This window comes from Natrix helvetica, assembly GCF_964273705.1.
Source record: "Natrix helvetica genome assembly, chromosome: Z".
Taxonomy (NCBI): domain Eukaryota; kingdom Metazoa; phylum Chordata; class Lepidosauria; order Squamata; family Natricidae; genus Natrix; species Natrix helvetica.
This window is the reverse complement of record NC_138554.1, coordinates 66,486,770-66,514,568: the sequence shown is the minus strand read 5'-3', so window position 1 is coordinate 66,514,568 and position 27,799 is coordinate 66,486,770. Positions and strand designations below refer to the sequence as shown.

Below are 27,799 nucleotides of genomic sequence, written 5' to 3'. Positions count from 1 at the left end.
TATTTAAAGCAGTTAAAAGGACAATATAAGGTTAACTGCATCAGTCAAGACAAAAAATACATCCCTTTTTTGGTATATCACTAGAGCCGTGATGGCGAACCTATGGCACGTATGCCACAGGTGGCATGTGGAGGCCTCTCACCGGGTCACATACCCATTGCATTATGGATGTGAGCACGCGCACATGTGCTTTCACATGCAGATACACGTTTTTGCCATGCAAGGACAAAAAGGTTAGTCATCACTGCACTAGAGGATTGGGAAAATTCCCCTTCCCTCCATCTAATCAGGTACCAATTTATGCCTGGAAAGAATATTTAAGAGAGCTATATACAGACCCTGACTATGTATCCAAGGTTAAGGATTAATCATTGATGCAGGTATGTCTCAGATGCAGGTACAAGCCTGTAAGCTAATGATTATTTATTGGCTAAAAATTAATTTCTTCCCAGAGGGACTGACTCCTTTATTGTTGATAGATAACTTCCTCTCCTCCTGGAAACAGGTAATAGACCACAAGCTGAGTTCTTATGGCCCCCCCCCCCCAGCATTTTTAATATCCCTAGGCTTTGACCAAGCTAAGCAATTAGTCAATAATAGAATAAAAGACATGGAGTTCCATTCAGAAACCAATAGTCTCCCCATAGTAAGAATAGAATTACAGGGGATGTGGGAACCTTCAAAATATTTAGAGGCCCTAATCTTCCCAAAACATAGAATAGCATTCTTCAGAGCCAAATTTAACATCCTCCCCTCAGCACTCCTCCAAGGCAGGTATAACAAGACCCCAATAGCGCAACAAGTATGTATAGGTGATAAGTCGAAGATATCACACATGTTTTATTGCACTGTGAATTATACCGAGTTTTTAGGTCAATCCATATTCTCCCCTTATTAGATTACCAAGGAGGGCAGACAATTGTTATGTAGACTATCTTCCCCGGGACTCAAACCTGGCTACCACATGTGCAGTAGCAAAATTCTATGCAGCTGCAACGACCACAAGGAAAATTGATTACAAATTAAAGATGTTTACTGCACCGATTTCTTGTAAATGTCTGTAACAATTTTTAGAGAATCTATATTTACACACATTCTTAGTTACTCTCCAATCATGTAACTAAGGGTAAGAGTTTCATACCATGTATTTTATTATTATTGATGATATTACATTATTATTATTAATTTATTTTAACACTATTATAAACAGTGATAATTGCTGGTCTGTGATTGTAATAAGGTTTTATTATTATTTATTTGGAGAGTTTATTTTTTTACAGCCTTTGATAAAATGTGGTAATCTAGTTGTTGCAGTTCAGTGTATCATTTTTCTTTCTATAACTAAGGAAGTGCCCCACTGTGGAGCCCTGCAATGTTTTTATCAGCATTCTTTTTAGGAATTTGTTTTCTGGTTTCCGGCGCCTGTATATCTTTTTCCTATCCTGAGATACACTTTCTTTGTATTATATCTAGTATACATGCTGCACTGAAAGTCCTAATTTATTATTCTTATACACATTTGACTTTGAATATTAGGGTTATGATTACATTTGTAAGAGAAAATGACACTTAGGAATAGCATCCTTGAACGTTAATGTTAAATTTTCTTAATAGCAAAAGTTGTACTGAAGATTAAACTGTGACATGATTGTCTGCTTAAATTTGTCCAAATTTTATATTAAAAATGTACTTTTGATCTTGAATTTACAGAAATGGACCTGTCTAAAAGAAAGGTTGAAGCTTGCCCTCTTGTGTTCTGGTTCATATCAATGATATTGTAAAATAGAGCAGTTGTGAGATTTAGGACCTCCTTATTAGTGGCTCTAATGAACAATATCCTCTCAGTTCGCTGGTGTCCCATGACAATGTGGTGGTGTGCCTTAATAGACATGAATTTGAGCAGTGTCATTGAAGAAAGGAACTTTTGAAAACCGTAATATGTGCAATGTTATAGATAACCATGAATACAAGAACAAGCATTTATAATATATCTCCTTTTAAATCCTAGCTTGCATTGGTGACCTGGCGGGACTGTTTGTTCAGGCCACTAAATAAGCAGGTAATATTTCTATTGATGTACTGGCATGTGTCTGTCTGTGTAAATATACAAGAACAGTATTAATGGAAAGGGACTGACAAGTAATGTTTAAAAAAATATTCCAAACTCTGTCTAGAAAAAATATGAATAGAATAAAATTTAGTTTATTGTATCACTGTATTCCTGAGCTGTAACTAATTTAAAACCAAATTTGCGAATTTGGTGAATAGTAATATGATGAAAAATACATTATTATTCTGTGTATCTGATATAGTTAGATTTCATAGTATATTTCTTGCCTATGATTTAACACTGCAAATTATTCACAAGTTTTATCTCTATTTTTAAAAATGCATCTAAATAAAAAGTGTAGAAATGGAAAAATAAATTAATCTAGAGATGAAATAATTAAAAAGATTAAGTTTAAATAAGAGAGCCACATAATTGGTGATATTATCTACTGGGAATACAGAATATATTTGTTAGTTTCTAAAACTGCTATAGTGTGGAGTGCATGGGATAGGAGTGGAGAAGGCAATTCTAATTGTTTGTCCCAGGCATCTGATGGAGCTACCAGAAGGTTCTTAGAGAGTTTCCTAGAAGTTCTTAGAAGTTTGGAGAGCAGTTCAATTTAGACTGAACGCAATCTCTAAATCCCTGAAAGTATTGCTTCTGAACAATTCTCTGTTTGATAATCTTAGTGATTCATTGCTTTCCTGAGGAATTCCAGCAGATGAAATGTCACAAGAAATGTCCAGTGCACTTTTGATGAAAGATAGGGGAAATCTTCCAAGACATGGTTATGAATACTAAGTTTGGGCCAGCATCGTGCAAGGGAAACTTTCCTTCCCTTAATGCAGTCATTGAATGCTATATGACAATCCCTTTAAAGATGAATCCAAACCTTATAGATAAGGACAGGCTGCAAATAGTGATACTAAGATACAATGAAATATTAGCTGAATTACTTTTTAGATAAACTCCCCCCTTCATTTTAACTTGGATGGATGGTGTTGAGCTGAGCAAAATGTCCTGAATTATAGCTGTGTGAAAAAGTCCTACATGCTTTCAGTTTTAAGCTGTATGTACATGTTTAATCAATTTTTCACTCATAGAAACCATGCAAAATTAGTACTACAGACTACTGTCTGTAGTCAGATTGAGTTGCATAATTTTTATTAATATAACCAAAGTCTTTTTAAGGTTTTGAATGAGTTTATGTGCTAAAACAAACACAACTTGAATTTTCAAGAATGTTAGGATCGAAAGTAGCCAATCAGCAGTGAGCTTTGGCTGACCAATCAAAATGCACAGAGGCTAAATCTATGAGCCAATCAATGTTGTCATACTCTCTGACTATAAATAGGCATGAAAAACATCGAGAAATTTAATTTAGCTGCGGGCAAGGATGAAGACCTTTGCTTTCACCAGTACTGAGCAGCGGCACCGTATCATTGTGCTTCATGAAGAGGGCTACTCCTGTACAGAAATAGCCAAGAGTGAAATGCCATTGCATCACAGTGAACAGAGTGGTTGAAAAATACCAAATAACTGGTTCAATTGATGACAGGCTCCACTCTGGGAGCCCAAGAAAGTCGACAAAATGGCAAGATCGGGCTCTGCAACGCATTTCGATGGCTGACAGGAAGCTCACCTCACCTCAGATTATAAGAATTTGGGGTGAAACGTGTGATATAAAAGTGTGCACAAGCACATAGACTGCTTGCCAGAGGACTTAAAGGCTGCAGGGCTCGAAGTAAACCTTTTCTCACAGACGCACACCACTCTCGTCAACATGCGTGGGCCAAGGTCATCTTCAGAGAGCAATTTCTACTTGCCTGGGAATCAGTGCAATAAGTATGTCAGAAAATTTCCAATTGAGAACTTGTGGGCCAAGATTGGTTACAAAATAAGCAAGAAGCATCCGAAGACCAAACAGGAGTTGATTGAATCCATTATTGCAGCCTGGCACCAGATTGCCACCAAAGATCACGTGCAAAGGCTTATACATTCTCCAAAGTTGGTGGAGATAGCAGTCATGCATGGGTTAACTCAGCCAGTAACCAATAGAACTGAATCTACTGATTTGACGTCATAGTCTCTGAGGATAGTCCTCATGCTTTTTTAGACTCAGTTCGATTGGGACTGGCTGTGCTAATTGCTATCTCCTCAACTTTTACTTCAAATCACTGGATTGACTATTTAAAACTCTTTATAATTGGCTTACTACTAAAATTTTCAATTGGACCTTACCTAAATTTAACCTTTGAAAGAAAAATTATCGGGGACAGCGTCCCCTGGAGACAGAGTTTTCTAGACCTCAGTTCTTAAGGCTAGGTGCGGCCAGGAGAGTTCCTTTCCTTCGAGGCTTCGCCTGCTGGACTTCTCTCTTGCAGCTTGAAGTGCTGCAGGGCACCGGCCGTTGGAGGCCACGCTTAGCGCTCTCATCTTCGCTGCCTCACTAACGCAGCCGGTGCACACTGCTGCCACCATTAGTGCCGCCGCTACTTCAAAGCGCCGCCACCTCACTCCTGCCGCCGCTACTTGAGCTGCCGCCACTGATCACTGCCACCACTTGCAACGCCACAGCTGCTGCCTACTCGCTGCTGCAGCCTTCGTTAAGGGCCCTCATCGGCCTCATGGCTCCACAGGCCTCTTCCACCTCGTGGCGCCCGGCCCATAGGCTTTCGAGCCTCAGTGGCCATTTTGTTTTGGTGCGAAGTTCTCTGGTGACCATTTTGAGGCTTCATCTTCGGATCACCAGGTCGTGAGTACTGGCCATGGCCTCCTCTCCTCCCCACGAGCCCCAGGCTCTGCCAACTACCCAGGCCCCTAATCCTTCCTCGGCTCTCCAGTGCCCAAATTCAACAGGTACAGGCCTGCCCCTGAGGCTTCAACTAATGAGCCCCCTGCCAAGGTGCCAGGGCCTAGTCGCAGGGCCACTGCTAATTCCCCTTCTCAGCACGAGGGTGACACACAGTAGGCACCTCCTAGGAAGGCCAGGGCCAAGACCAAACACACAGAGCCTCATCCTTTCCAGGCTCAAGGCTGTTGAGCCTAGCCCCCCTCCTGATTTATCGTCAGATTCAGAGGATGATTTATCTTCTGCAGTATCTATAATCCAACCCGAGGAAGCAAGGGTCTCAGGCGACTATGTTTGCAGTGGGGATGAGTCAGATGGGGGCAGGAGCCTTACTCCTGACAAGGAACTCTTATCCCAGGAGAATGCCTCTCCTCCATTCAGGCCCCTGACTTATACACCTGAAATGGCTTCTATCATATCCGACGCCATTGAACAGGGCATAGCAGCGGGTCTTAGGCACAAGTCATCTAACCATTCTACTCCACGCAGGTCCTCTTCTTCGAGTTCCAGACACAGGATTGGTGATCTCTCTGCTTCTTCATCACACGAGCTTCCTGGAACCTCCAGCCAACCTCCGGTTTTTGGAGAGGAGGACTGTCCTGCGCGAGATTCGGACCTATCCGAGGATGAAGGTCTCCCTCCCGACTCTCTTACCTTTATAGGTCTCTTTAAACCGGCTATCTAAAGGCTTAAGTAAACTCTAGTCAAGGACCATCAAGCCTCTGCGTGGGCCATTTGGGCAGTTACCTCTGCATCTTTCTTTAGTCATTCTGCTCTCCTGTAGCTAAGACAACTTCAAAGGAGACTCCCTGCCTAGGATTATGGGTCCTGCAGGGACATTAATAAATTAAAGGTGTACCTAGAATACACCGCTGATGCGGCCTGCTTCGCGTCTCAATTGCCTCCACTGTCTCCTCCCGCCGGCTACTCTGGCTTAAACAATGGTAGGCGGAGGCCTGGGCTAAGTGGAGGTTGGCTTCATCTCCCTATTCTACTTCTCTTCTCTTTGGACCTCCTCTGGAGGCTCTCCTAGTGGAGGGAAAAGATAAAAGGAAGGTTCTGTAACCAGCCACTAAAAAGTAGGAAAGCCAGAATCAATCCTTCTATCGTAGGCAGCTCTTTCAAGGGCAGGACGGGGGTTCCTCTAACTCCCGTCCGCAACGTCAGGCCCCACCCGGACAGAGACCCTCCTTTTCAAATAGGTCAGGCAGAAATAGCCAGAGATTCCAGACTAGAAAATCCTTCAGGGAGAATTCCAACCGTTCCTTCAAGAGACAGAAGTGACTGCCTGGACGATCTCCCAATATGGGGATGTCTAGCGGTCTTCACGGATCATTGGGATGACATCACCAACGATGCGTGGGTCAAGTCCACAATCAGATTCGGCCTTTCCTTGGATCTGCACTCCAGCCCTTCAAACCACTTTGTCACGTGCCCGATTTCCAGGGATCTACACAAGAGGCTCCTTGTGGAACAAGCCATTCTTCATCTGCTTCACATTCGGGCAATCCAACCTGTGCCTCCACACCAGGTGGGACGGGGTTTTTACTCTCATCTCTTTATTGTGCCAAAGTCTTCGGGGGGCTGGAGAGCAATCCTTGATCTCAAATTTCTCAACAAATTCATCAGATACAGGAGAGTCAAAATGCACTCTCTCCTGTCTATTATAGAGAGTGTGCACAAAGACGATCTCCTCAAATCAGTGGACCTCATAGAGGCCTATTTTCATGTGCCCATTCTCAAACAACACAGACAATTCCTCGGTTTCTTCTACGCAGGCAGTCATTTCCAGTATCGGGCCTTCCTCTTCGGGATGTCATCAGCCCCAAGGGTATTTACCAAATTGCTTGCTGTGGTAGCGGCCCACCTTCGAGCCAGACCCATTTGGATATTATGTTACCTGGACGACATTCTTTTGCTTTCCAGGTCGCACAATCAGGCTCTCCAGAACCTTCAGACCACCATGCAGGTGCTTCAGGAACAGGGCTTCTCGATAAATCACAAGAAGAGCTACTTAGTTCCCACCTGCCGGCTAGTTCACTTAAGAGCTCGCATAGATTCCTCTCAGGGGAAGGTCTTTCTGTCTCTAGAGCGTCAGATCAGCCTCAGGGAGTTAGCCAACGAAGTGCACAGGAAACATCTGGTTCTACTTCTCGAAATGTCCCAACTGCTGGGGAAAATGGTCTCATGTTTCTCCATCGTCCCATGGGCACAGCTTCACAGCCGCTGCCTCCAGTGGTTTCTATTACCATACCAGAAGACCAACAGCAGTTGTTCCCTAGTGAAGGTCAAACTGACGCAGGTATTGATCCAGTCTCTGGATTGGTGGGTCTTCCCGGCCATCTCTCAGGAGCCCCTGTTCAGGGATCCTCTGCGACTCATAGTCACGATGGATGTGAGTCTGACGGCATGGGGTGCTCACCTGGAGGATCAGGTGGCTCAAGGACTCTGGTCGGATTCCGATCTTTCTCACAGCATGAATTGGCTGGAGTTAAGGGCCATTCATCTGGCCCTCCTCCACTTCCACCCATCGATTCGCAACTCCCATATACTGATTTGAACAGACAACACAAAAGCCAGGGGGGGACGAGGACTATATCGCTCATGGAATCTGCCTTTCGCCTAGGGATCTGGGCTGAAGTCAATCTTCTATCCCTACATGCCGAACACATATTAGGCACAGACAACACCCGGACAGACTGGCTAAGCCGCACAACGATCGACCCCGCGGAATGGAGCCTGAATCATCTCATCTTCAGACAATTATCCACCAGGTACGGAACTCCATGGCTGGATCTATTTGCAACGAGCTCCAACAAACACCTGCCTAGGTACATCTCTCTTGTTATACGACACCAGGCACAGAAGGGACGGACACCTTAAGGTGCAGGTGGCTTCCCTGGCTCCTATACGCCTTCCCTCCCCCCTGATACAGAGGGTGATTTGCAAAATGCTGGAAGAGGAGGCAGAGCTCATCCTGATTGCCCCTCATCGGCCACGTCGACCCTGGTATGCGAAGCTGATCAACCTATCGGTGGGTCTTCCATGGCAACTTCCCATGATCAGCTCCCTTCTTCAGGGGTCCATTCATCACCCCAACCTCCTCTGGCTCCGCCTGGAGGCTGAGCAGGCAGCCTTGAAAGCGGCTAGTCTCTCTGACAAAGTAATCCGAATGGTCTCGACCATCATCCACTAACAGAATATACGAATCTACGTGGCAAACGTTCATAGCGTGGTGCAGTCCTCGAGGGGCCGTTGCCCTCCAAGCCTCTGTAGCCCATGTCTTGGAGTTTTTGCAACGGGACCTTGACAGGGGACTACTGTGGCAGGTGGCGGCTCTTCAGTTCTCTCTTGACATCATGAAGAACCTCTGTCTCTGCACCCTCATGTCCGTTGCTTCATCAAGGGTGCTTCTAACCTCTGCCCTCCGGTCATCCATCGCTTCCCTTCATGGAATCTTGGCAAAGCCCTTGACTACCTCACAGAATCACCTTTTGAGCCTCTCAGATCGGCCTCTCTGCAACACCTTACACTGAAAACGATCTTCCTGGTTGCTGTCACTTCGGCGCAGCGGGTTTCAGAGCTGGCAGCCCCTCTCTGTCAGGTCTGATCTGTGTGTTTTTCATCCAAACCATGGTCCTTTGCCTCAATCTCACTTTCATCCCTAAGATAAATTCAGTTTTCCACCAGTCTCAAGACCCGATTCTTCCAAATTTCTGTCCCAATCCTACTTATCAACTCGAATGCAAGAGTCACACGCTGGATGTGCGTCGTGCCCTCAAGTTCTATATTGCCAGGATGGCTGACTTCAGACGCACTGAAGCTCTTTCCATCTCTTTCCATCCCACCAAGAAGGGACTCAAAGCTTCTCCATCCATGGTAGGGTGCTGGATCAGATCTGCCATCTCAAGGGTCTATCTTGCTAATCATCTCACTCCCCCTGACCAACATCACAGCTCATTTGACGCGTAGTGCGGCTACCTCGACGGCTTGGACCACACATGCCTTGGTAGAGGAAATCTGCAGGGCGGCTACTTGGACTATTCGGACCCCCTTTATCCGTCACTTCAAGGTGATAGTTACACATCAGCAGATGCAGCCTTCGGAAGGAGGGTGCTCCAGCAATTTCTTCCTTCTTCTGTATCCTAGGCCAGTGTCATGCCCTCCCGGGGACCATCCTAGCTTTGGTACGTCCCATGCATGACTGCTGTCACCGCCAACTTTGGAGAATGGGGTGTTGGTTCTTACCTGATATGCCCCTTCTCTGGGCAAGTGGAGACAGCAGTCATCCCCACCTGCTTTTTTTCTGTGTGGGCCTAGTTTGCAGAAGGGCAGTGATAACCTGGAGAGGTGAATATCGAGAGCAACCTGTTACAGCACAGCAGTCTACTTATCTCCTTCGTCAAAGAAGCGGGAGGACTATCCTCAGAGGCTATGACATCAAATCAGTAGACTCAGTTCTATTGGTTACTGGCTGAGTTAACCCATGCATGACTGCTGTCTCCACCTCCCCAGAGAAGGGGCGTATCAGGTAAGAACCAACGCCCCAGTCTATGCCGAAGCGATGCCGCCTGGTGATAAGCAGTTGGGGCTGGCCAATTTCATATTAGTAACCATGTTTGGTTAGCTAAACGGTCCTTTTCAGGGACACAAACAATAAAAACGTCAACAAAACACTAACATCAGCCTTAGTAATTGCAACATGTATGCCACTGGGTATGTATCAGTTAAACATAATATTTTGGTGCAACTTTTGGAAGGGTTAGGGTTAGGGTCTAGGGATCACATCTGAGGGTTTTGGGCAGTGCATGCCACCCAGGGGCTCAAAGCATTCTATTTGCTACATTAAGATCCATTATATTATTCAAGTGAATAATATGTATATTTGCCCAATTCATATTTTCAAAGGTAACAAATGCTGTGTTGAAGCTGATTGAAAAAGAAAGAAATGGTGAAACTATCAATACAAGACTGATCAGTGGAGTTGTGCAATCTTATGGTAAAATTAATATTAATGATTATTGGTATTTTTTAAGATTGATTAATTTTCAATTAAGATTAATTAAAAATTAATTTTAATTATAAAGATTAAAATTGGTTTATATTCAGTCCATTTTGTTTCTTTTTTTGTATATGTTTTATTGATACATTTCTTTAATAAACATAAAAAACTATATCTGACCAGCATGTTGTATGAGTACAATTAGTTTCGAATAACACAAAGACGATAAGCACAATGGTATCCACAGTATACATATTAATAATAAACACATAGTAATATTAGGATTACTATACTAGAGTTGTGAACAATTAGCACATATGGGTGAGGGGAACCTTTACCTTTAGTACTAGGATTAGCTTATCCATACTAGAACATTTTCATTATATAATTAATCATTCTCTTAATCTTTTTAGTTTCTAACCTCTGTTTCTATTAGTTAACCAGTTGTAAAACAAGTCCCATGTTAAAATGTATTATTTTTCTTCCTTCTTTATTTTTAGTGTTAATCTGCCCATCTCTGTGCATTCTAATATTTTTATGACACTTTCATCTGAAGGGATCTCTTCATTTTTCCACTTTTGTGCAAACACAGTTCTAGCTGCTGTCAACACGTGTAAAATTAGATATGTATTCCCTTTATTATACTGTTCTGGTAAAATACCCAACAAAAATATTTCTGGTTTAAAATCAATATGTTGCTTATTTTTTATAACCATGTATGTATTTTAGTCCAGTATTTTTTTCCCTCTGGACATGTACAAACCTTGTATCTGATTACCGTATTTTTAATATGCACCTTTTTTTCTCTAAAAAGAAGCTGAAAATCTGGGTGCATCTTATACACCGAATACAGCATTTTTGCCTCCTGAAGCCCCGCCCCTTCACCAAAATGGTCATGCATTGCCTTATGGAGGCTTTCAGACAGCTGGGGGCTGGGGAGGGCAGAAATGAGCAAACAATAGGCCGTTTTTTGCCTCCCCCCCCCCCAGTCCCCAGCAGCACTCTATAAGCCTCCATAAGGCTATGCATGCATTTGTTTTGACCAAAAACCGGCCGTTTTTGCGAAAAACAGGCCATTTTTTGCCCCACCTCCCCAGAAGCACTCTGCAAGCCCCCCCCCTCCCCCGGCTATTCATGGCTTTTATTTGAAGAAAAACGGCTGTTTTTCTTTTTTTTCCTTTCGGAAAGCTGTTTCATTAGAGTGATTGTTGAGTTTTAGATATTACAGGTTTTCAGCGATTTCCTTCTCCAGCACATGGATAAATACACCTGGAAACATCTATCTATCTACCTATCTACCTACTCTCTCTCCCTACCTACCAACTGTATTTCTCTCTCTTTCTCTCCCTCTCTATCACTCTATCTACCTACCTACTTTTTTAAAAAAATAGCCTCTTCAAAACCTTGGTGGTCTTATACTCCGGTGCGACTTATACTCCGAAAAATATGGTACATTTTCCAGGGCGCTGCCCTGGAGAGTCCAAGCAAGGGTTAAATACAGCCAAATCTGCCCAGAACGGAATTGAAACTTTAAACCACATTTCTGGTGTTGATTATCTTCAGTTTTTTTCAATTCAGCTAGCCCAGTGGACGGGCTTCAAGTTTCTCTTCAATTCTAGATAGATTGCTTGGACTCTCAATTATATTACAGGGTCCTACAAATGATCCGCATGGGTCTCACCTTGGAATTCCTCTCCCTCCCCCCTCCCCCCACCACTTCATCAGGTGCCCATCCCTTCTTGCCCAATCAAACAGGCTCTCATAGAACAGGAGATCAGGCACCTCAGGGATATCAGGGCCATATAGGCTGTTCCGGCGGGTCAGGAGGGAACAGGATTTTACTCAATCCTGTTCCTGGTCCCCCAAAATTCCAGGGGGGTGGAGGGGAATATTGGACCTAAAAAGGCTAAACTATCTTGTAACCTATCGAAGGTTCAAGATGCAGTCGACGGGAGCAGCGTCTGAGGTGGCTCGGGAGTTCATGGCTTCCATCACAGCCATGGGCCTGACCCAGTTAATTCAGGGCCCCACACACGAAGGTGGCCACACATTGGACCTTGTTTTTGTATCTGAGCAGTGGACGAGTGATCTGGGTATAGGGGACTTTGTTGTTACACCCCTGTCATGGTCAGATCACTCATGTCTCCGGCTGGACTTCCCTGGCGCTACCCCCCACCGCGAGGAGGCGGGACCAGATGGTCCAAGCTGGTACCGCCCCAAGCACCTGATGGAGCCGGATAGGTTCCAGACGGAGCTTGGGCCATTACCTGTAGCCCTGACCCGCGCTCGGTCAGAGGACCTAGCGGCCGCCTGGAATAGGGCGGCGGCTGGGGCCTTGGACCGGGTTGCGCCTTTGCGACCTCTCCTGCGGCAGCGACCCACCCGGGCTCCTTGGTATACTGAGGAGCTGAGGGTGATGAAGCGCCATAGGAGACGTCTAGAGAGCAGGTGGAGGTCCTCACGCTCCGAATCTGATCGAACACAGGTAAGAGCCTACTTACGGACCTACCTTGTGGCATTAAGGGCGGCCAAACGTAGATATTGCGCCGCTCTTATTGCGTCCGCGGATAACCGCCCTGCCGCCCTGTTTAGGGTGACCCGCTCCCTCTTGTCACAGAGGACGCAGGGGGCACCCTTGCAGGGCAGAGCAGAGGAGTTTGGGGAATAACTGCAGGATAAAGTCGCTCAGATCCGGAGCGGATGGGCCCCCCTCAGTGGACCGGACGGGCCGCCAACAGCGAGTCTTGTGAGACCATCCTGGGAGGAGTTTGATTCTGTTGCCCCCGAGGATTTAGATAGGTTGCGTGGACGGCTGCGACCCACCACATGTTTAATGGACCCGTGTCCCTCCTGGTTGGTACTGGCATCTTGGGAGGTGACCCGAGGCTGGCTTCTGGGCCTGGTGAATGCCTCATTGGGTGAGGGATCCTTACCAACCGCCTTGAAGGAGGCGGTGGTGAGGCCCTTACTTAAGAGGCCTTCACTCGACCCAATGGAGCTAGCTAATTATCGTCCAGTCTCCAACCTTCCCTTTCTAGCGAAGGTTGTTGAGAATGTGGTGGCGCAGCAGTTTCCACGACACCTTGACGAATCCGAGTATCTAGACTCACGCCAGTCCGGCTTCCGACCCGGGCACAGCACGGAGACAGCCTTGGTCGCGTTGGTTGATGATCTCTGGAGGGCCAGAGATAGAGGTTGTTCCTCTATCCTGGTCCTATTAGATCTCTCGGCGGCTTTTGATACCATCGACCATGGTATCCTATTGCGCCGGTTGGAGGGGATAGGAGTCGGAGGTACCGTTTTGCGGTGGTTCGGCTCCTACCTCTCCGACCGGAGGCAATGTGTGTTGACAGGGGGACAGAGGTCGACCCCGAGGCCACTCACTTGTGGAGTGCCACAGGGGTCGGTCCTCTCGCCTCTCCTGTTCAACACATATGTGAAGCCGCTGGGTGAGATCATCCGTGGTTTTGGGGTTGAGTATCACCTCTACGCTGATGATACTCAGCTGTATATTTCAACCCCAAACCACCCCAACGAGGCTGTCGAAGTGATGTCCCGGTGTTTGGAAGCCGTCAGGGTCTGGATGGGAGACAACAGACTTAAACTCAACCCCTCCAAGACTGAGTGGCTGTGGCTACCGGCACCTCGGTTCAGCCAGCTGATTCCATCGCTGGCCATAGGGGGCGAACAATTGCCCCCTGTGGAACGGGCGCGCAATTTGGGCGTCGTCCTTGATGCCCGGCTGTCAATGGATGACCATGTGGCAGCCGTGGCGAGGGGGGCGTTCCACCAGGTTCGCCTGGTGCGCCAATTGCGCCCCCTACTGGACCGGGATGCCCTACGCACGGTCACTCATGCGCTGGTGACGTCCCGCCTGGATTACTGCAACGCTCTCTACATGGGGCTGCCCTTGGGACGCGCCCGGAGACTGCAGTTAGTTCAGAACGCAGCCGCGCGGGCTGTGATGGGGAGTACGAGGTACTCCCACGTAACACCTCTCCTGCGCGAGCTGCACTGGCTACCTGTGGTTTTTCGGGTGCGTTTCAAGGTGCTGATTACCATCTTTAAAGCGCTCCATGGCACGGGACCTAGTTACTTGCGGGATCGCATCCTCCCACATACATCCCTGCGGCCAATTCGCTCACACAGGGAGGGACTTCTCCTGGTGCCGTCCACTAGGCAATGCCAACGGGCGACACCAAGGAGTAGGGCCTTCTCTGTGATGGGCCCAACCCTCTGGAATGACCTCCCCCCCCCCTGACATTAGAACCACTTCTGACCTCCGCTCCTTCCGGCAAAAATTGAAGACCCACCTGTTCCGATTAGCAGGCCTGGCATAATTACAACTGTCCCTCCTGGCAAATGTATTATCATCTGGTTATTTTAGGGGTTTTTTAATTTACTGTGTCTATTTTAGGGGTTTAAAACTTATATTTATATTAGCTTTGTACAGTTCTTTTAATTGCATTTTAACCTCCTCCATGCCAACTGTACATATTTAACTTTTTTATTGTATTTTGTTATATTCTGTATGGACTGTACACCGCCCCGAGTCCCTTTTGGGAGAGGGGGCGGTCTAGAAGCATCAAATATAAATAAATATAAATAAATAAGTCTCTCCAGTCCATCCTAGGATGCATCGGGCTGGGAGATATTTTGATATCCATAGACCTCAAAGAGGCCTACCTCCATGTACCCATCCGCAAAGCCCACCGCTGATACCTAAGATTCACTTACGCAGGCCGCCACTACCAGTATCGAGCCTTGCCGTTCGGCCTATCATCGGCCCCCAGGACGTTTACGAAGATCCTCGTGGCGGTGGCAGCCTTCCTCAGATCCCACCCAATAAGACTGCACTGCTACCTGGACAATGTCCTCATTCAGTCATCATCCCACCAACAGGCGACCAGAGACCTGGAATACACCATCCATGTGCTTCAAGACCACGGGTTCTCCATAAACCTGGAGAAAAGTCATCTTCTTCCGACGACCAGACTACAACATCTAGGGGCCATCATCGACATCGTCTCCTGCCGAGTTCTTATCTCCGGAACTGGTGATGAGCCTCAGGGAAAGGGTCGCACAAGTGCAGCGGTCGCCCCTGGCCAAGGTAATTCAGCTGTCTCAGCTTCTAGGCAAAATGATCTCGTGCCTGTCCATCGTGCCATGGGCAAGACTTCAATCCTGCCCACTTCAGTGGCTACTGCTATTACCAAAGGGCCAACGAAAGCAGTTCGATGAGACTAATCCCGGTCTCCCTAGAGGTACGGCATTCCCTCAGGTGGTGGTTGTTCCCTGCCCTGACAAAGGGTTTCCCCCTTCAGGGAACCGGTCCGTCTCACCATCACAACGGATGCCAGCCTTTACGGCTGGGGAGCTCATTGCCACAGTCAACTGGCGCAGGGTAGATGGTCTCCTTCCGAGGCTGCTCACAGCATCAACTGGCTGGAGCTGAGGGCGGTCAGATTGACCCTCCTTCATTTCCAGACCAGCATACAAGGGCGCCACGTGAGGGTACTGACGGACAATGTCGCAACTAAGGCGCACAACAACCGCCAAGGGGACACTCGTTCCAGATCCCTGATGTCAGTGGCCGAAGTCCTAGGGCGGTGGGTGGAGAAACACCTCCTGTCGTTACAGGCAATACACATTTCGGGTACAACCAACACACAGGCGGACTGGCTGAGCAGGGCCACAGTCGATCATCCGGAGCGGCACCTGCATCCACACCTGTTCCAGCAATTATCCCAGAGGTTCGGCCGTCCGCAGGTAGACCTGTTTGCCACCGCATCCAACACACACCTCCCAAGATACTTCACGAGGTTCCATGACCCGCGAGCCGAGGGAGTCAACGCCTTGCACTGCTCTTGACTGCGGGGTCTGCTGTATGCCTTCCCACCGTTACCTCTACTTCCCAGAGTCATCTGGAAGATCCTGTCGGAGGCGGCGGAGATACTGCTGGTGGCACCAGGAGAACCTAGTTCGCGGACCTGGTGAGCCTCTCTGTCGAACCACCTTGGCAGATCCCTTTGCAGGAGATCTCTCTCAGCCAAGGGGCTCTTCAACACCCGGACCCCCAGTGGCTGCAACTAGCTGTCTGGCACTTGAGAGGGGTCTCCTGAACAGAGGCAGCCTCTCGGCCAAGGTGATCTGCACCATCCAAGCGTCCAGACGTCCATCCACGACCCGGATCTATGATGCTACCTGGAGAGCCTTCACCAGCTGATGCACTGCTCGTGGGTCTTCCGCCTCCTCAGCTCGATCCCTGTCATCCTAGACTTCCTACAAGATGGTTTGGACAAGGGCCTGGTGCCTAACACACTACGGCGCCAGGTGGCCACAATTTCGACCATTCTAGCTCCGGACGGGCATTCCTCGCTCGGCCGGCATCCCACCATTCGCAGTTTTCTCAGAGGTGCGACCAACCTGAGACCTCCAGTGGTTCACAGATACCCATCCTGGGACCTCAACGTAGTGCTACATGCCCTCATCGGGCCCCCGTTTGAACCATTCAGGACTGCCAGTCTCAAACATCTGACATTTAAGACAGCCTTTTTGGTCGCCATCACCTCGGCTCGATGCATTTCGGAGCTGGCTGCCCTGTCCATCAGAGAGGACTTATGCTTGATACGACAAGACAGGGTGGTTCTCAGACTGGGCCCGGCGTTCATCCCCAAGATTAATTCCTGGTTCCATCGAGCACAGGAGGTAGTTCTTCCGGACTTTTGTCCGCATCCTAGACACCCAAGGGAGAAACGTTGGCATTTACTGGCTGTGCGCAGGACGCTTCGCAGGTACATCAAGCGCACGGTGGGGTTTCAACGCTCTGAATCACTCTTCATATCATTCCAGACGGCATCCCAGGGCAGGAAGGTGTCCTCCTCTACGATCGGCGGGTGGCTTAGGGCCTGCATCGTCCTTGCCCATGTCCTACAGTCCAAATCTGTGCCTCACCACATAACAGCACACTCGACTAGAAGCGTCGCCACCAATCGGTGCCTGGGCGACCCAGGCACCGATTGAAGAAATTTGCAAGGCGGCTATTTGGACTTCGTTGTCTCCGTTTGTCCGAAATTATAAGTTGGACAGCTTTGCGTCAGCGGAAGGGGCATTCGGGAGGCGAGTTCTTCAAGGCATTCACAACAGCGATGAGACCCTGAATGCTGCTGCTTCCCACCCTAGTGACAATTAGCTTGGGCATGTCCCTTGCTTGGACTCTCCAGAGCAGCGCCCTGGAAAATGACCATTGTCTTACCTGAAGGGTTGTTTTCAGGGCGCTGCGAAGGAGAGTCCACCCTATCCTGGGCTCTGGTTCCGCTGGTGGCAGTTTAAACATTTACGGTTCCAGTTGCTTTGTTTCCTTGTTGGACTTATTTCCATTGTTGGACTTTTCAGCGTGCAACAGTTCCACGTCTTCATTGAAAAAATCTGAAGATAATCAGCACCAGAGGCGTGGTTTAAAGTTTCAATTCAGTTCTGGGCAGATTGGCTGTATTTAACCCTTGCTTGGACTCTCCTTCGCAGCGCCCTGAAAATGACCCTTCAGGTAAGATAATGGTCATTTCCAACATTTGCGGGACATGTTTTCAAACATCTTTGCTAGTCTTGCTGGTGGTAAGTGCCACCTATGAAACATTTTATATAGATTTTCCTTATAGGCAATTGATATTGTTAGTTTATAATTTCACTCTCACAATTTCTGCCATTTATCTAACTATAATATAACCAAAGTTTTTGGCCCATACTATCATTGTTTCTTTCACTTGCTGTTCTTCCATTTTAATGCTCAATAAATAGCTATATGTTTTCTTTCTTAGTTTTTTCATCTGCCTCTAGTAGTATCTGATCTAATTCTGTTATATCTTTATAGAAACCATACATTTTTTCATCTTTCTCCTATCTTGATTGTATTTGCACGTGCGGCCACCTTGCTAAAGCAATCCCTTGATTGTTCAACTCTTGCTTAGATTTAAGTTGCCCCTTTTCATTCAAAATGTCTTTATATCGTATACTTTTTCCCACATTAGCCACATTCGGATATATCAGTGCCTCCATTATGAAGAGCCAGACTGGTATTTTCATATAATATTTTTCATTGATTTTTCCCCATACCAACAGCAAAGGATTTCTAACATAATATCTTTGAAAATATCTATGTATTTTATTTTTACCATACCAGAGAAAGGTGTGCCACCCCAGTTGAAGATCATGCCCCTCCAAAATTAATAGTCTGTTATGCCTCAGATTTATCCATTCTTCCACCATGTAAGTGCAGGGCCTTGTAGTATAGCTTTCAGTCTGGCAACCCCAAAAACGCTTTGTTTTTAGAGTCTTGTAGCATTTTCAATCTTATTCTTGCTCTTTTCCCTTGCCAAATATATTTAACATCATTTTATTTAGCTCCTCAAAAAAAAAATTTTTCTAACTTTATTGGAATTGTTTGGAACAAAAATAATAATCTTGGCAAGATATTCATTGTTATTGTAGCTATTCTTCAATAGCTACAATAATCAACAATTTCAAGTTTTTCAATTTTTCCAAATCTAGTTTGATTTGTTGCAACAATTTAGTATAATTATATTCTTTGATGGTTGCACATCTTGTTTTTAATTGAATTCCTAAGTATTTTACTTTTTTAACTGAATGTCTGTTTTCTTCATCAATTCTTTTTTTCTTTCTTTTTTCTTGTCTATAACATTTTAACTAATATCTTGGTTTTTTCTTTATTTATTTTCAAACGTGCAACTTCTCCATATTCTATCATTTTTATTAGTTTGGGTCCCATTTCTTGCGGTACTTCTAGAATAAATACCAGGTCATCTGCCTGTAATTTATATTTTTCTTTTTTAATTTCCATATCTTTTATTTCTGAGTCTTGTCTAATATTTCTGTTTAACACTTTCAAAGTTAATACAAATAGTAAGGGGGACAAGGGACATCTGTGTCTTGTGCCTTTCCTTATATTAAAGTTCTTTGTCATCTCCCCATTAACCATCACAGTCCCTTCTTACAGTCCCTTCTTGTTTCTATGTAAAGGGATTTGGAATATATAAGAAATGCATTAGTTGCACATATATCTTTTATAAATCCAAACAATAAAACTTCCCAAGTCACTCAACTGATTTATTATTTGTATGTATTCTTTAATTAAGACATTTACTGGTTTCATTTATAGCATCTTTTTCCATATCACCCTTATATTTTGGTATTTTAAATCCGGTTTCAGATCTACATCATCTTTTTCCATATCACTTCTTAAAGAATCCAAATCCACATTTAAATCAGCTTCAGTCTTTGCTTTATTCAGTAAAATGTGTTATTCTTCTGTATCCTCAGATAGTATTAGTTAGGAGAATTTATCACTGCTTTCTTTTTAATTTTTAGGAAACCAAAAATGTATGTACAAATTGTGTTGGATGTTCATAAGAAATACATCCTTACTTTCTTCTGTAGTCAAATAGTATAGATAGTCCTCAACTTAAAACAGTTCATTTAGTGACCGTTCAAATTTACAATGGCACTTAAAAAATTGACATCACTATTTTTCGCACTTATGACCTCTATAGCATCCCCATGATCATGTGAGCAAAGTACTTTAAACACCCCACAGGGTTATTTTCATTCTTTTATGTCCATCTTGTTTCTTAACTTTCTTGTTTTTTCTTATTCCTTAACTAAAATTAACATCTAAGACCATTTTTTTCTGTTTTCCAAAAATTAGGGCTTTAAGACTTTTTCATCCAGGGTTAGAAGATTTCCTCAAACTTAATTAAAGTTTGAGAAAGGTTCAGAAGGTTCTTAACATTTAGAATGTCAATATTAACAGTTTCCTAAAGTGTTTAAGAGAGGAAGTAGATGAACCCAATGTCCAATTTGAAGGTGCTAAACCCTGTGTCAAGGCTCTGACTAATGAACTCAAGCAAATCAGAACTCTGAGACTTGGCTCCTTCTCAAAGGTCCTCTTTAATGAGAATATCACTTTGTGCACAGCTTCAATGGAATTTGAGAAGGAGCCAAGTTTCAAGAGTTTTGATTTGCTTGAGTTCTTTAGTCAGAGCCTTGACATCCTGTCTTAAACAAAATGATTCTCTTCCCCACAGCTCTGAGAACTCTCAAACCTGCTGGTGATTGCTACTTAGTAATAATCCTTGCCTTGTCCTTAATCCAGAATGTGTTTTGAGTAGCCAATCCTTTCATGGACTCCTCTTTCTGCTATAGTCATCAGCTTTGTGAAAGCAGAGATATTTTTAGTACGTTATTGCTGACCCTGGAAGTCCCAATAACAACCTTCTTAATAGCAACTGGGTCATAAAACTTGTTCATTTCTGTATTCAGAGGTAAACAAAAAAAAATGCTGGAAAAAGAAAAAAGCCCTGTTTGTTTTACTACAAAGGTTCCCCCACCCTATATTTAATAAGATAAATAAATATTTAGTAAAACAATAAACAAAGAAAAAAAATGCAAAAATTCTTAGGCATACATATATATACATTCGTAGATTTTCACGGGTGTAGGTATGCTGGTCTTGTATTCGGGTCTTTTCCTGTGTAAGATTGAGATTGTCTTGGCAACGTTTCAGCGAGGTCCCACTCGCCATCTTCAGGCTGGTGTTTTCGGCTTCGTGCTTATGCGAGTAAAGCATGGTCGGAGCTGCTGTCTCTCTATAAATCTTGGTAGGGGGGTGGGGGGTGCTAGTTTTGTTGCTGTAAGTGGATTGATTGGCTGTGTAGTTGTATCCTGATTAGTAGATGAAGTTAATGTTTGTATTGGTCGGCTGTTTCATATCATCCTGTGTAACTGAGGTGCTGGCTGTGTGTCCATTGTTCTTTTGTGTTGTAGCAACCTAGGCAGTGGGTGGGGCTTGTTTGTTGACTAGGGCTGGTTTCCAGATGTCTGGTAGGTGGGAGGTATCGTCACCTTTATTCATGTTGTGGGGGTGTTTTTCTATTTCGAGGGCTTCCATAATTATTCTCTTGAAGTGTTCAGTTTTGGAGATTAATTTGATTCCTTCAAAATCAATTTCATGTCCTGTTGATTTAAGGTGCTGAAAAAGGGACTTTTTTTTTTGACTGCGGATGCGTGCATTTATTCTCCTGTTAGTTTGTCCAATGTATATGGCAGGGCAGATTTTGCATGGTGTTTCGTAGAACAGGACAGGACAACGGCATTGCCCTCCTCCCTTACATCAAAGGCACCACGGATAAAATCAGCAAAATTCTCCACAAGCACAATATCAAGACAGCCTTCAGCACTGACCAAAAAATAGCCAACATCTTAAGAAACCCCAAAGACAATATCCAGCTAGAAAACCAAGGAGTCTACGAAATACCATGCAAAATCTGCCCTGGCATATACATTGGACAAACTAACAGGAGAATAAATGCACGCATCGCAGAACACAAGAACGCAGTCAGAAAAAAAAAACACCTTCCTCCCTTTTCCAGCACCTTAAAGCAACAGAACATTAAATTGATTTTGAAGGAACCAAATTAATCTCCAAAACTGAACACTTCAACAAGAGAATAATTATGGAAGCCATCGAAATAGAAAAACACCCCCACAACATGAATAAACATGATGATACTTCCCACCTACCAGACATTTGGAAACTAGCCCTAGTCAACAAACAAGCTCCACCCACCGCCCAGGTCGTTACAACACAAAAGAACAACGGAGACACAGCCAGCACCTCAGCCACACAGGATGATACAAAACAGCCGACCAATCTGAAAACATCAACTCCATCTACCAATCAAGATGCAACTATACAGCCAATCAACCGACTTACAGCAGCAAAGCCAGCACCCCACACCCTATATATATGTGTGTGTATGTTTGTATGCAGGTCTTGGCGTATTTGGCTCTTCGCCCGTGTAAGATTGGGAGTATCTTGGCGACGTTTCAACGAGGTCCCACTTGCCATCTTCAGGCTGGTGCCTTTGGCTTCGTGCTTGTGCGAGCAAAGCGTGATCGGAGCTGCCATCTTTCTATAAATATTGGGGGGGGGGGTGTGGAGTGTTGGCTTTGTTGCTGTAAGCGGATTGGTTGGCTGTGTTGTTAACATCTTGATTAGTTGATGGAGTCCGACCCACACACAAAGCAAACTGATGCACGCCATGAACACATGGCCAGACCGCAAACTCGGAGCCAAACCAAAGCCCGGGATGTTACATCACAGCCATCTACTCAGGACATTACATCACAGAACTCAGGAGGTTACAACGCAAAGGCTCAGGATGTTACAACACAGCCAACCTCCCAGGATATTGCAGCACAGGACTCAGGATATCACTACACTAGAGCTCAGGATGTCATCACACAGCCCATTACCCAGGTCATTACAACACAATAGACTAATGGGCACATGGCTAGTATTTCAGCCACACAGGATATTACGAAACAGCCGACTAATCTGCAAACATCAACTCCCATCAACTAATCAAGATGTTAACAACACAGCCAACCAATCCACTTACAGCAACAAAGCCAGCACTCCACACACACACACCAATATTTGTAGAAAGACGGCAGCTCCGATCACACTTTGCTCACACAAGCACGAAGCCGAAGGCTCCAGCCTGAAGTTGGCGAGTGGGACCTCGTCGAAACGTCACCAAGATACTCTCAATCTTACATGGGAAAAGACCTGAATATGCCAAGCCCTGCATACCTGTACCCGTGAAAATCTATGAAAACATACATACATGCATACATACATACATACATACATACATACATACATACATATATTCATCATGTTTTAGAATAATTGTCCTTTCATAATCTATTATCTGCAAACAGGTTATTCATAAATCATGAGTAACATCAGTCCACTGGGTAATTGTGGCTATAATTCCCCCCCCCCCCATGTTTCTAGAAATAAGGCCACTGAAAATTCATTTTCATTGTCTATCTGTCAGTTTACATGTAATGATTCAGATGAAAGTGTGCATCTAAAATATTCACCTTTGTATCAAAATCAAGTTAATGTTTCATCTCAGACCTTCTAGATATTATAGAAAATATTTTGGACCCATTACGTTTATGTTGCTTTAGATATAACCAGAGATATAACCAGAAATAATACTTCATTAAAGTACACTTTTTTTTCACTTCTGCTTGTGAACCATCTGTGCAGGAAGATATGGGAAAAAAATCACTTCCTTTGCTTTTTATTCAAGTTTTCCATGAGAAACAGACGTTTAGACCAATACAAACCTTGAATTATCTGAATCAATTAAAACCAGACAGTTCAAAACACCTAGTTTTTGAACTGAAGTATGCAGTTTCTGATTCTCCTTCTCTTTAAGCAAGTGGGGAAAATCATGGGTTTTTTCTGCCTTCTTGATTTCATAAAATTACACAGACTATAACATCTGGTAAGTACCGTGTTTCCCCGAAAATACGACCTGTCCTGAAACTAAAGCCTTGCCACATTTTTCACATGGGCAAAAATATAAGCCCACCCCTGAAAATAAACCCCCTGGACAACCCCCCCCTCCAGCCAGGCAAAGCACCGCTCACCGACATAGCAGTATCCTGAAGGCACCAAGCTGAAGGAGCTGGGGGGAGAAAGGCGCTCACATTGCTTGCCGCCTTCGGAATACCGCTAGGTTGGGGACTGGTGTTCTGCCTGGCCGGAGGGGGGAGTTGCCTGGTGGCTGCTCCTTGCGAACTGGCTCCTGAAGAGTCCGGGCCCAGCTCTCCCTGCAGCAGCCGCCGCCGCTGGGCTCCGAGCATAACATCTTCTCCGGTTCCAAACTCAGCTGTCGAGCCTTCCAGCTCTAGGAGTGCGCTCTGTGGTTGTGGGCTAGCTGCTGTCTTGTGGGAAGACTCTCTGTCTGGAAGACTCTCTTACAGAGAGTTCCAGCAGCCAGCCCACAACCATAGAGCTCACTCTTAGAGCGGCCGCTGCTGGAAGACTCGGCAGCCAGGTTTGGAATCATAGAAGAAGTTATGCTCGGAGCGCAGAGGCAGCTGCTGCAGGGAGAGCTGGGCCCGGACATGTTGAGGCTAGGAGGCATGCCTGCTGGGGGCGGAACAGGCGCTCGCGCAACCCCCTTCTCCAGCCAGGCAGAGCTCCATGCACTGATGTAGGAGGTGTCCCTAATGTGCCAAGCCACAGGAGCTGGGGAGCGGGCAGAGCACCACGTGGCTTGGCGCCTTAGGGATACCCCCTAGGTCAGTGAAAGGCGCTCTGCCCGGCTGGAGAGGGGGTTTGCCAGGCGGTTGCTCGTGAGTTTAGTCACTTCATGGCTGCTTCACCCCTGAGGCTGTGGCCGGCTCTTCAGGAGCCAGTTCGCAAAGGAGCAGCCATCCGGCAACCCCAAAACAATATGCCCTCCCCCATAATAAGCCCAAGGCCACATTTTGTAAGTAAAAAGAAAATAAGACCCTGTCGTATTTTCTGGGAGACACGGTAATTGAGAGAATGAAAATTGAGGATGAGAACTGCCTATCTTCGGTCTAAAGTTTGTAGAAAACTATACTATGTAGTGAGGGTCACATGATGTTTTTCAAAGGATTGAATTTACTCGTATCACTTCTCATAGTTTACTGTTATATTTTCTTTGTTAATGTAGATTTAGATCCTGTATAACAAGTAAAATTTTAATAAACGTCAAAGGTATTTGAAATTTATTTCATCCTAATGATTCCTTTGATAAAACACTTTGATCAAGAATAAATTATATCTGAAACTTATTATAAAGTAAATATACAAGAGAAATATTAGCCACAGTTTTATTTTGTTTTCAGGAAGAAAGACATTTCTTTGTTCTAGCAGCCTTCTCTGCAGTGGTTCAAATTTAACTTTGTGTGTGTGTGTGTGTGTATACATACACACACATACATATACACAATTGTGCATTTAAATAATATCTGCTAATAAAATCTGTGCTTTTAGGTAAATTTACTCTCAAATTAATTTTGTACTTTTTTAAACAATTTGTGTGCTTTCAGTGGAGCTGGGACTGAATGAAGATGATACTTTTGCTAAGGGGCCTACATTGACTGTATATAAAGAGTCTTTTGAATCTCAATTTCTTGCTGACACAGAAAGATTCTATACAAGAGAGAGCACTGAATTTTTGCAACAAAACCCAGTTACAGAATACATGAAAAAGGTACTATGGTTATATTGCAATTTCCTGGATCTAAAAATAATTGGTACTATATTTGAAGTAGGAATTTAAGCCACCTGTTTTGCCTGGTAGTTAATAAACTACAAGTAGGAACTAGCTTCAAAGTTAAACACACATACAGTATGTTTTTTTTTGCCTTGTTTAAGTAAAGTTATGGGATTTAGATCCAATATAGATATTTATTCATAAATAAAGGAACTGAAATAATTTTTTACTGCAAACAGAAGAAAAACATTCTGAAACATATTACAGCTATTTCAAGGATGAAAAAGAACAATAGATAAACATGGAATCTTGAAATGTTTAACATAGTTTTAAAATCTCAAAAACAAGTGTAAATCACAAAATGCTAAAATAAAGAGGTTAAATAATTGAATATTCTTCCCTCACTTCCTTCCTAATAATTTGTTTCTGGATAAAAATAGTGAAATAAAATTACAGAGCTATGACGTAATTACTCTTCAAGTATTTATAGTATATGTTTCTATGTTTTAAATTATTTCGGAATATAGACAGCATGTATTTATTTTATAGGCAGAGGCTCGTCTTTTGGAGGAACAGCGCAGGGTTCAGGTATACCTGCATGAGAGCACACAAGATGAATTAGCACGAAAATGTGAACAAGTGCTAATTGAAAAACACTTAGAAATCTTTCATACAGAATTTCAAAACCTATTGGATGCTGACAAAAATGAAGGTGAGCTCCATGTTTAACTGATAGACAGTTACTTTTGATAAATTATGAAATGAAGGTTGAGCTTGTTTCCACATGATTTACATTCTTGGTATGGAAATAATTTCTCATTATCATTGATCTGCCAAGAGTTAACTGATTGCAGTTGGGTAATATCAAATAAGGAAGTATTTTTGTTTCTCAGTGAACATTTTCATTAATTTGTCAGCAATTAAAGTCATGCAATTTACTTGGATTTTCAGTAAGGCATTTGATAAAGTAGACCATAACCTACTACTTGATAAAATAGAAAAATGTGGGTTAGACAGCATCTCCACCAGATGGATTCATAACTGGCTGACCAACCACACTCAACATGTAGTCCTCAATAGAACTGCATCTACATGGAAGTATGCAATGGGATTCCCTAAGGCTCTGTTTTAGGCCCAGTTCTCTTCAACATCTTCATCAATGATTTGAAATAGGGGATATATGGGAAACTCATCAAATTTTCAGACAACACCAAGCTAGCAGGAATAGCCAACACTCCAGAAGATAGGCTTAAGATACAGAAGGATCTTGACAAACTTGAACATCGGATGCTATCTAACAAAATGAAATTCAATGGTGAAAAAAGTAAGGCTCTACAATTAGTCACAAAGAGACTATTAATCACAAAGAGACAATTAGAGACAAAGGATATGGGCCCTTTAACTCTATTTCATTTGAAGGTTCATTTGAACCTTTCTGAGACTGGTGATTGGAGCTGCTGGATACAAGGGGGGAGTCAGAGAGACAAAAAGGACTAAGGTGGAATATCTATAAACCAAAATAGCAATAATACATTCTGGATTAGTGCGCTTGAGATTGTGATATTATTTTATTTCAAAATGACTGGCTTAGTTCCATGTAATAGCTGTTTTGCACCTATCTTTCACAGTACTCTTTTCAAATTTGGATACTGTCCCCTTTGTAAACAAATTACGTCTACATAGACAGATTACCTATCTAGAATCTCTAATCTCTGCTCTCCAAGCAGAAATTAGGTGTCCAATTTGGCCATTCCACTCTATGGAGATGCCACACTATCGGTCAATCAAAATAGACTCAAATGTCTATACACCAATGGGCAGAGTATGAGGAATAAACAGGATGAATTAGAAATTCAAGTAAATGAGGGCAGATATGACATTGTTGCCATTACAGAAACTTGGTGGGATGAAACCCACAAATGGAACATACAGCTAGAAGGATTTAAATTATTTAAAAGAAATAGACCAAATAAAAGAGGAGGTAGAGTTGCACCATATATAATAAATAATTACATCTCTACCGAAATAGAGCACAACAATGATGAGAACTATCTTGAATGCATTTGGGTTAATATTAAAGGTTGGGGGGGAAATGACATTGCCATAGGTCTATACTACAGGCCACCCAACCGAACAGAGGAAGTAGATGCACTTTTTGCTAGTCAGCTAACTAAGGTATGTAGGAAGCACAGCACAATAGTAATGGGGGATTTTAACTACCATGACATCAACTGGGAAACAAACTCTGCACTAAGTGGAAGATCCAACAGGTTCCTAACGAACCTAGCAGATAACGTTGTTTCCCAAAAAGTAGAGAAGGGAACAAGGGGATTGGCATATTGGACTTAATTCTCACTAACAGAGAGGAAATGATAGAAGGTGTTGAAGCCACAGGAACCCTGGGGGCAAGTGACCATGCAATATTGGCAGTCAACATTATGCAATGACAAGTAGTAGAACAAAGTCAAACTAGAGTCTTGGACTTTAAGAGAGCTAATTTCAATAAACTAGAGCTTGGGAAGAATTCCATGGATGAGAATCCTCAAGGGGAAAACAATTCAAGAAGCTTGGGAAATTTTGAAAAATGAGATTACAAAAGCTCAGTCTAGCACAATACCAATGAAGAAGAAAAATAACAGCTCCCAAAAGAAACCAGCATGGCTGCATAAAGAACTCTCTGACAAATTGAATGACAAAAAAGATAAGTACAAAAAGTGGAAAGAGGGGGGGCATAGCTAAGGCAGAATATCAGCAAATAGCCTGAGCCT

The 27,799-nt window shown here is 44.1% G+C and overlaps 1 protein-coding gene across 1 annotated transcript in view; it reads left to right on the top strand.

The window, feature by feature from the left end:
* Nucleotides 1–27,799, top strand: part of CUL1 (cullin 1) — a 93,184-nt gene that overhangs the window by 36,442 nt on the left and 28,943 nt on the right. Inside the window, exons 5-8 of the mRNA XM_081933717.1 lie at nt 2,009–2,059; nt 9,810–9,900; nt 24,865–25,028; nt 25,581–25,743. Of these exons, the coding sequence (XP_081789843.1) occupies nt 2,009–2,059; nt 9,810–9,900; nt 24,865–25,028; nt 25,581–25,743 (469 nt within the window). The remainder of the gene's footprint in view (nt 1–2,008; nt 2,060–9,809; nt 9,901–24,864; nt 25,029–25,580; nt 25,744–27,799) is intronic.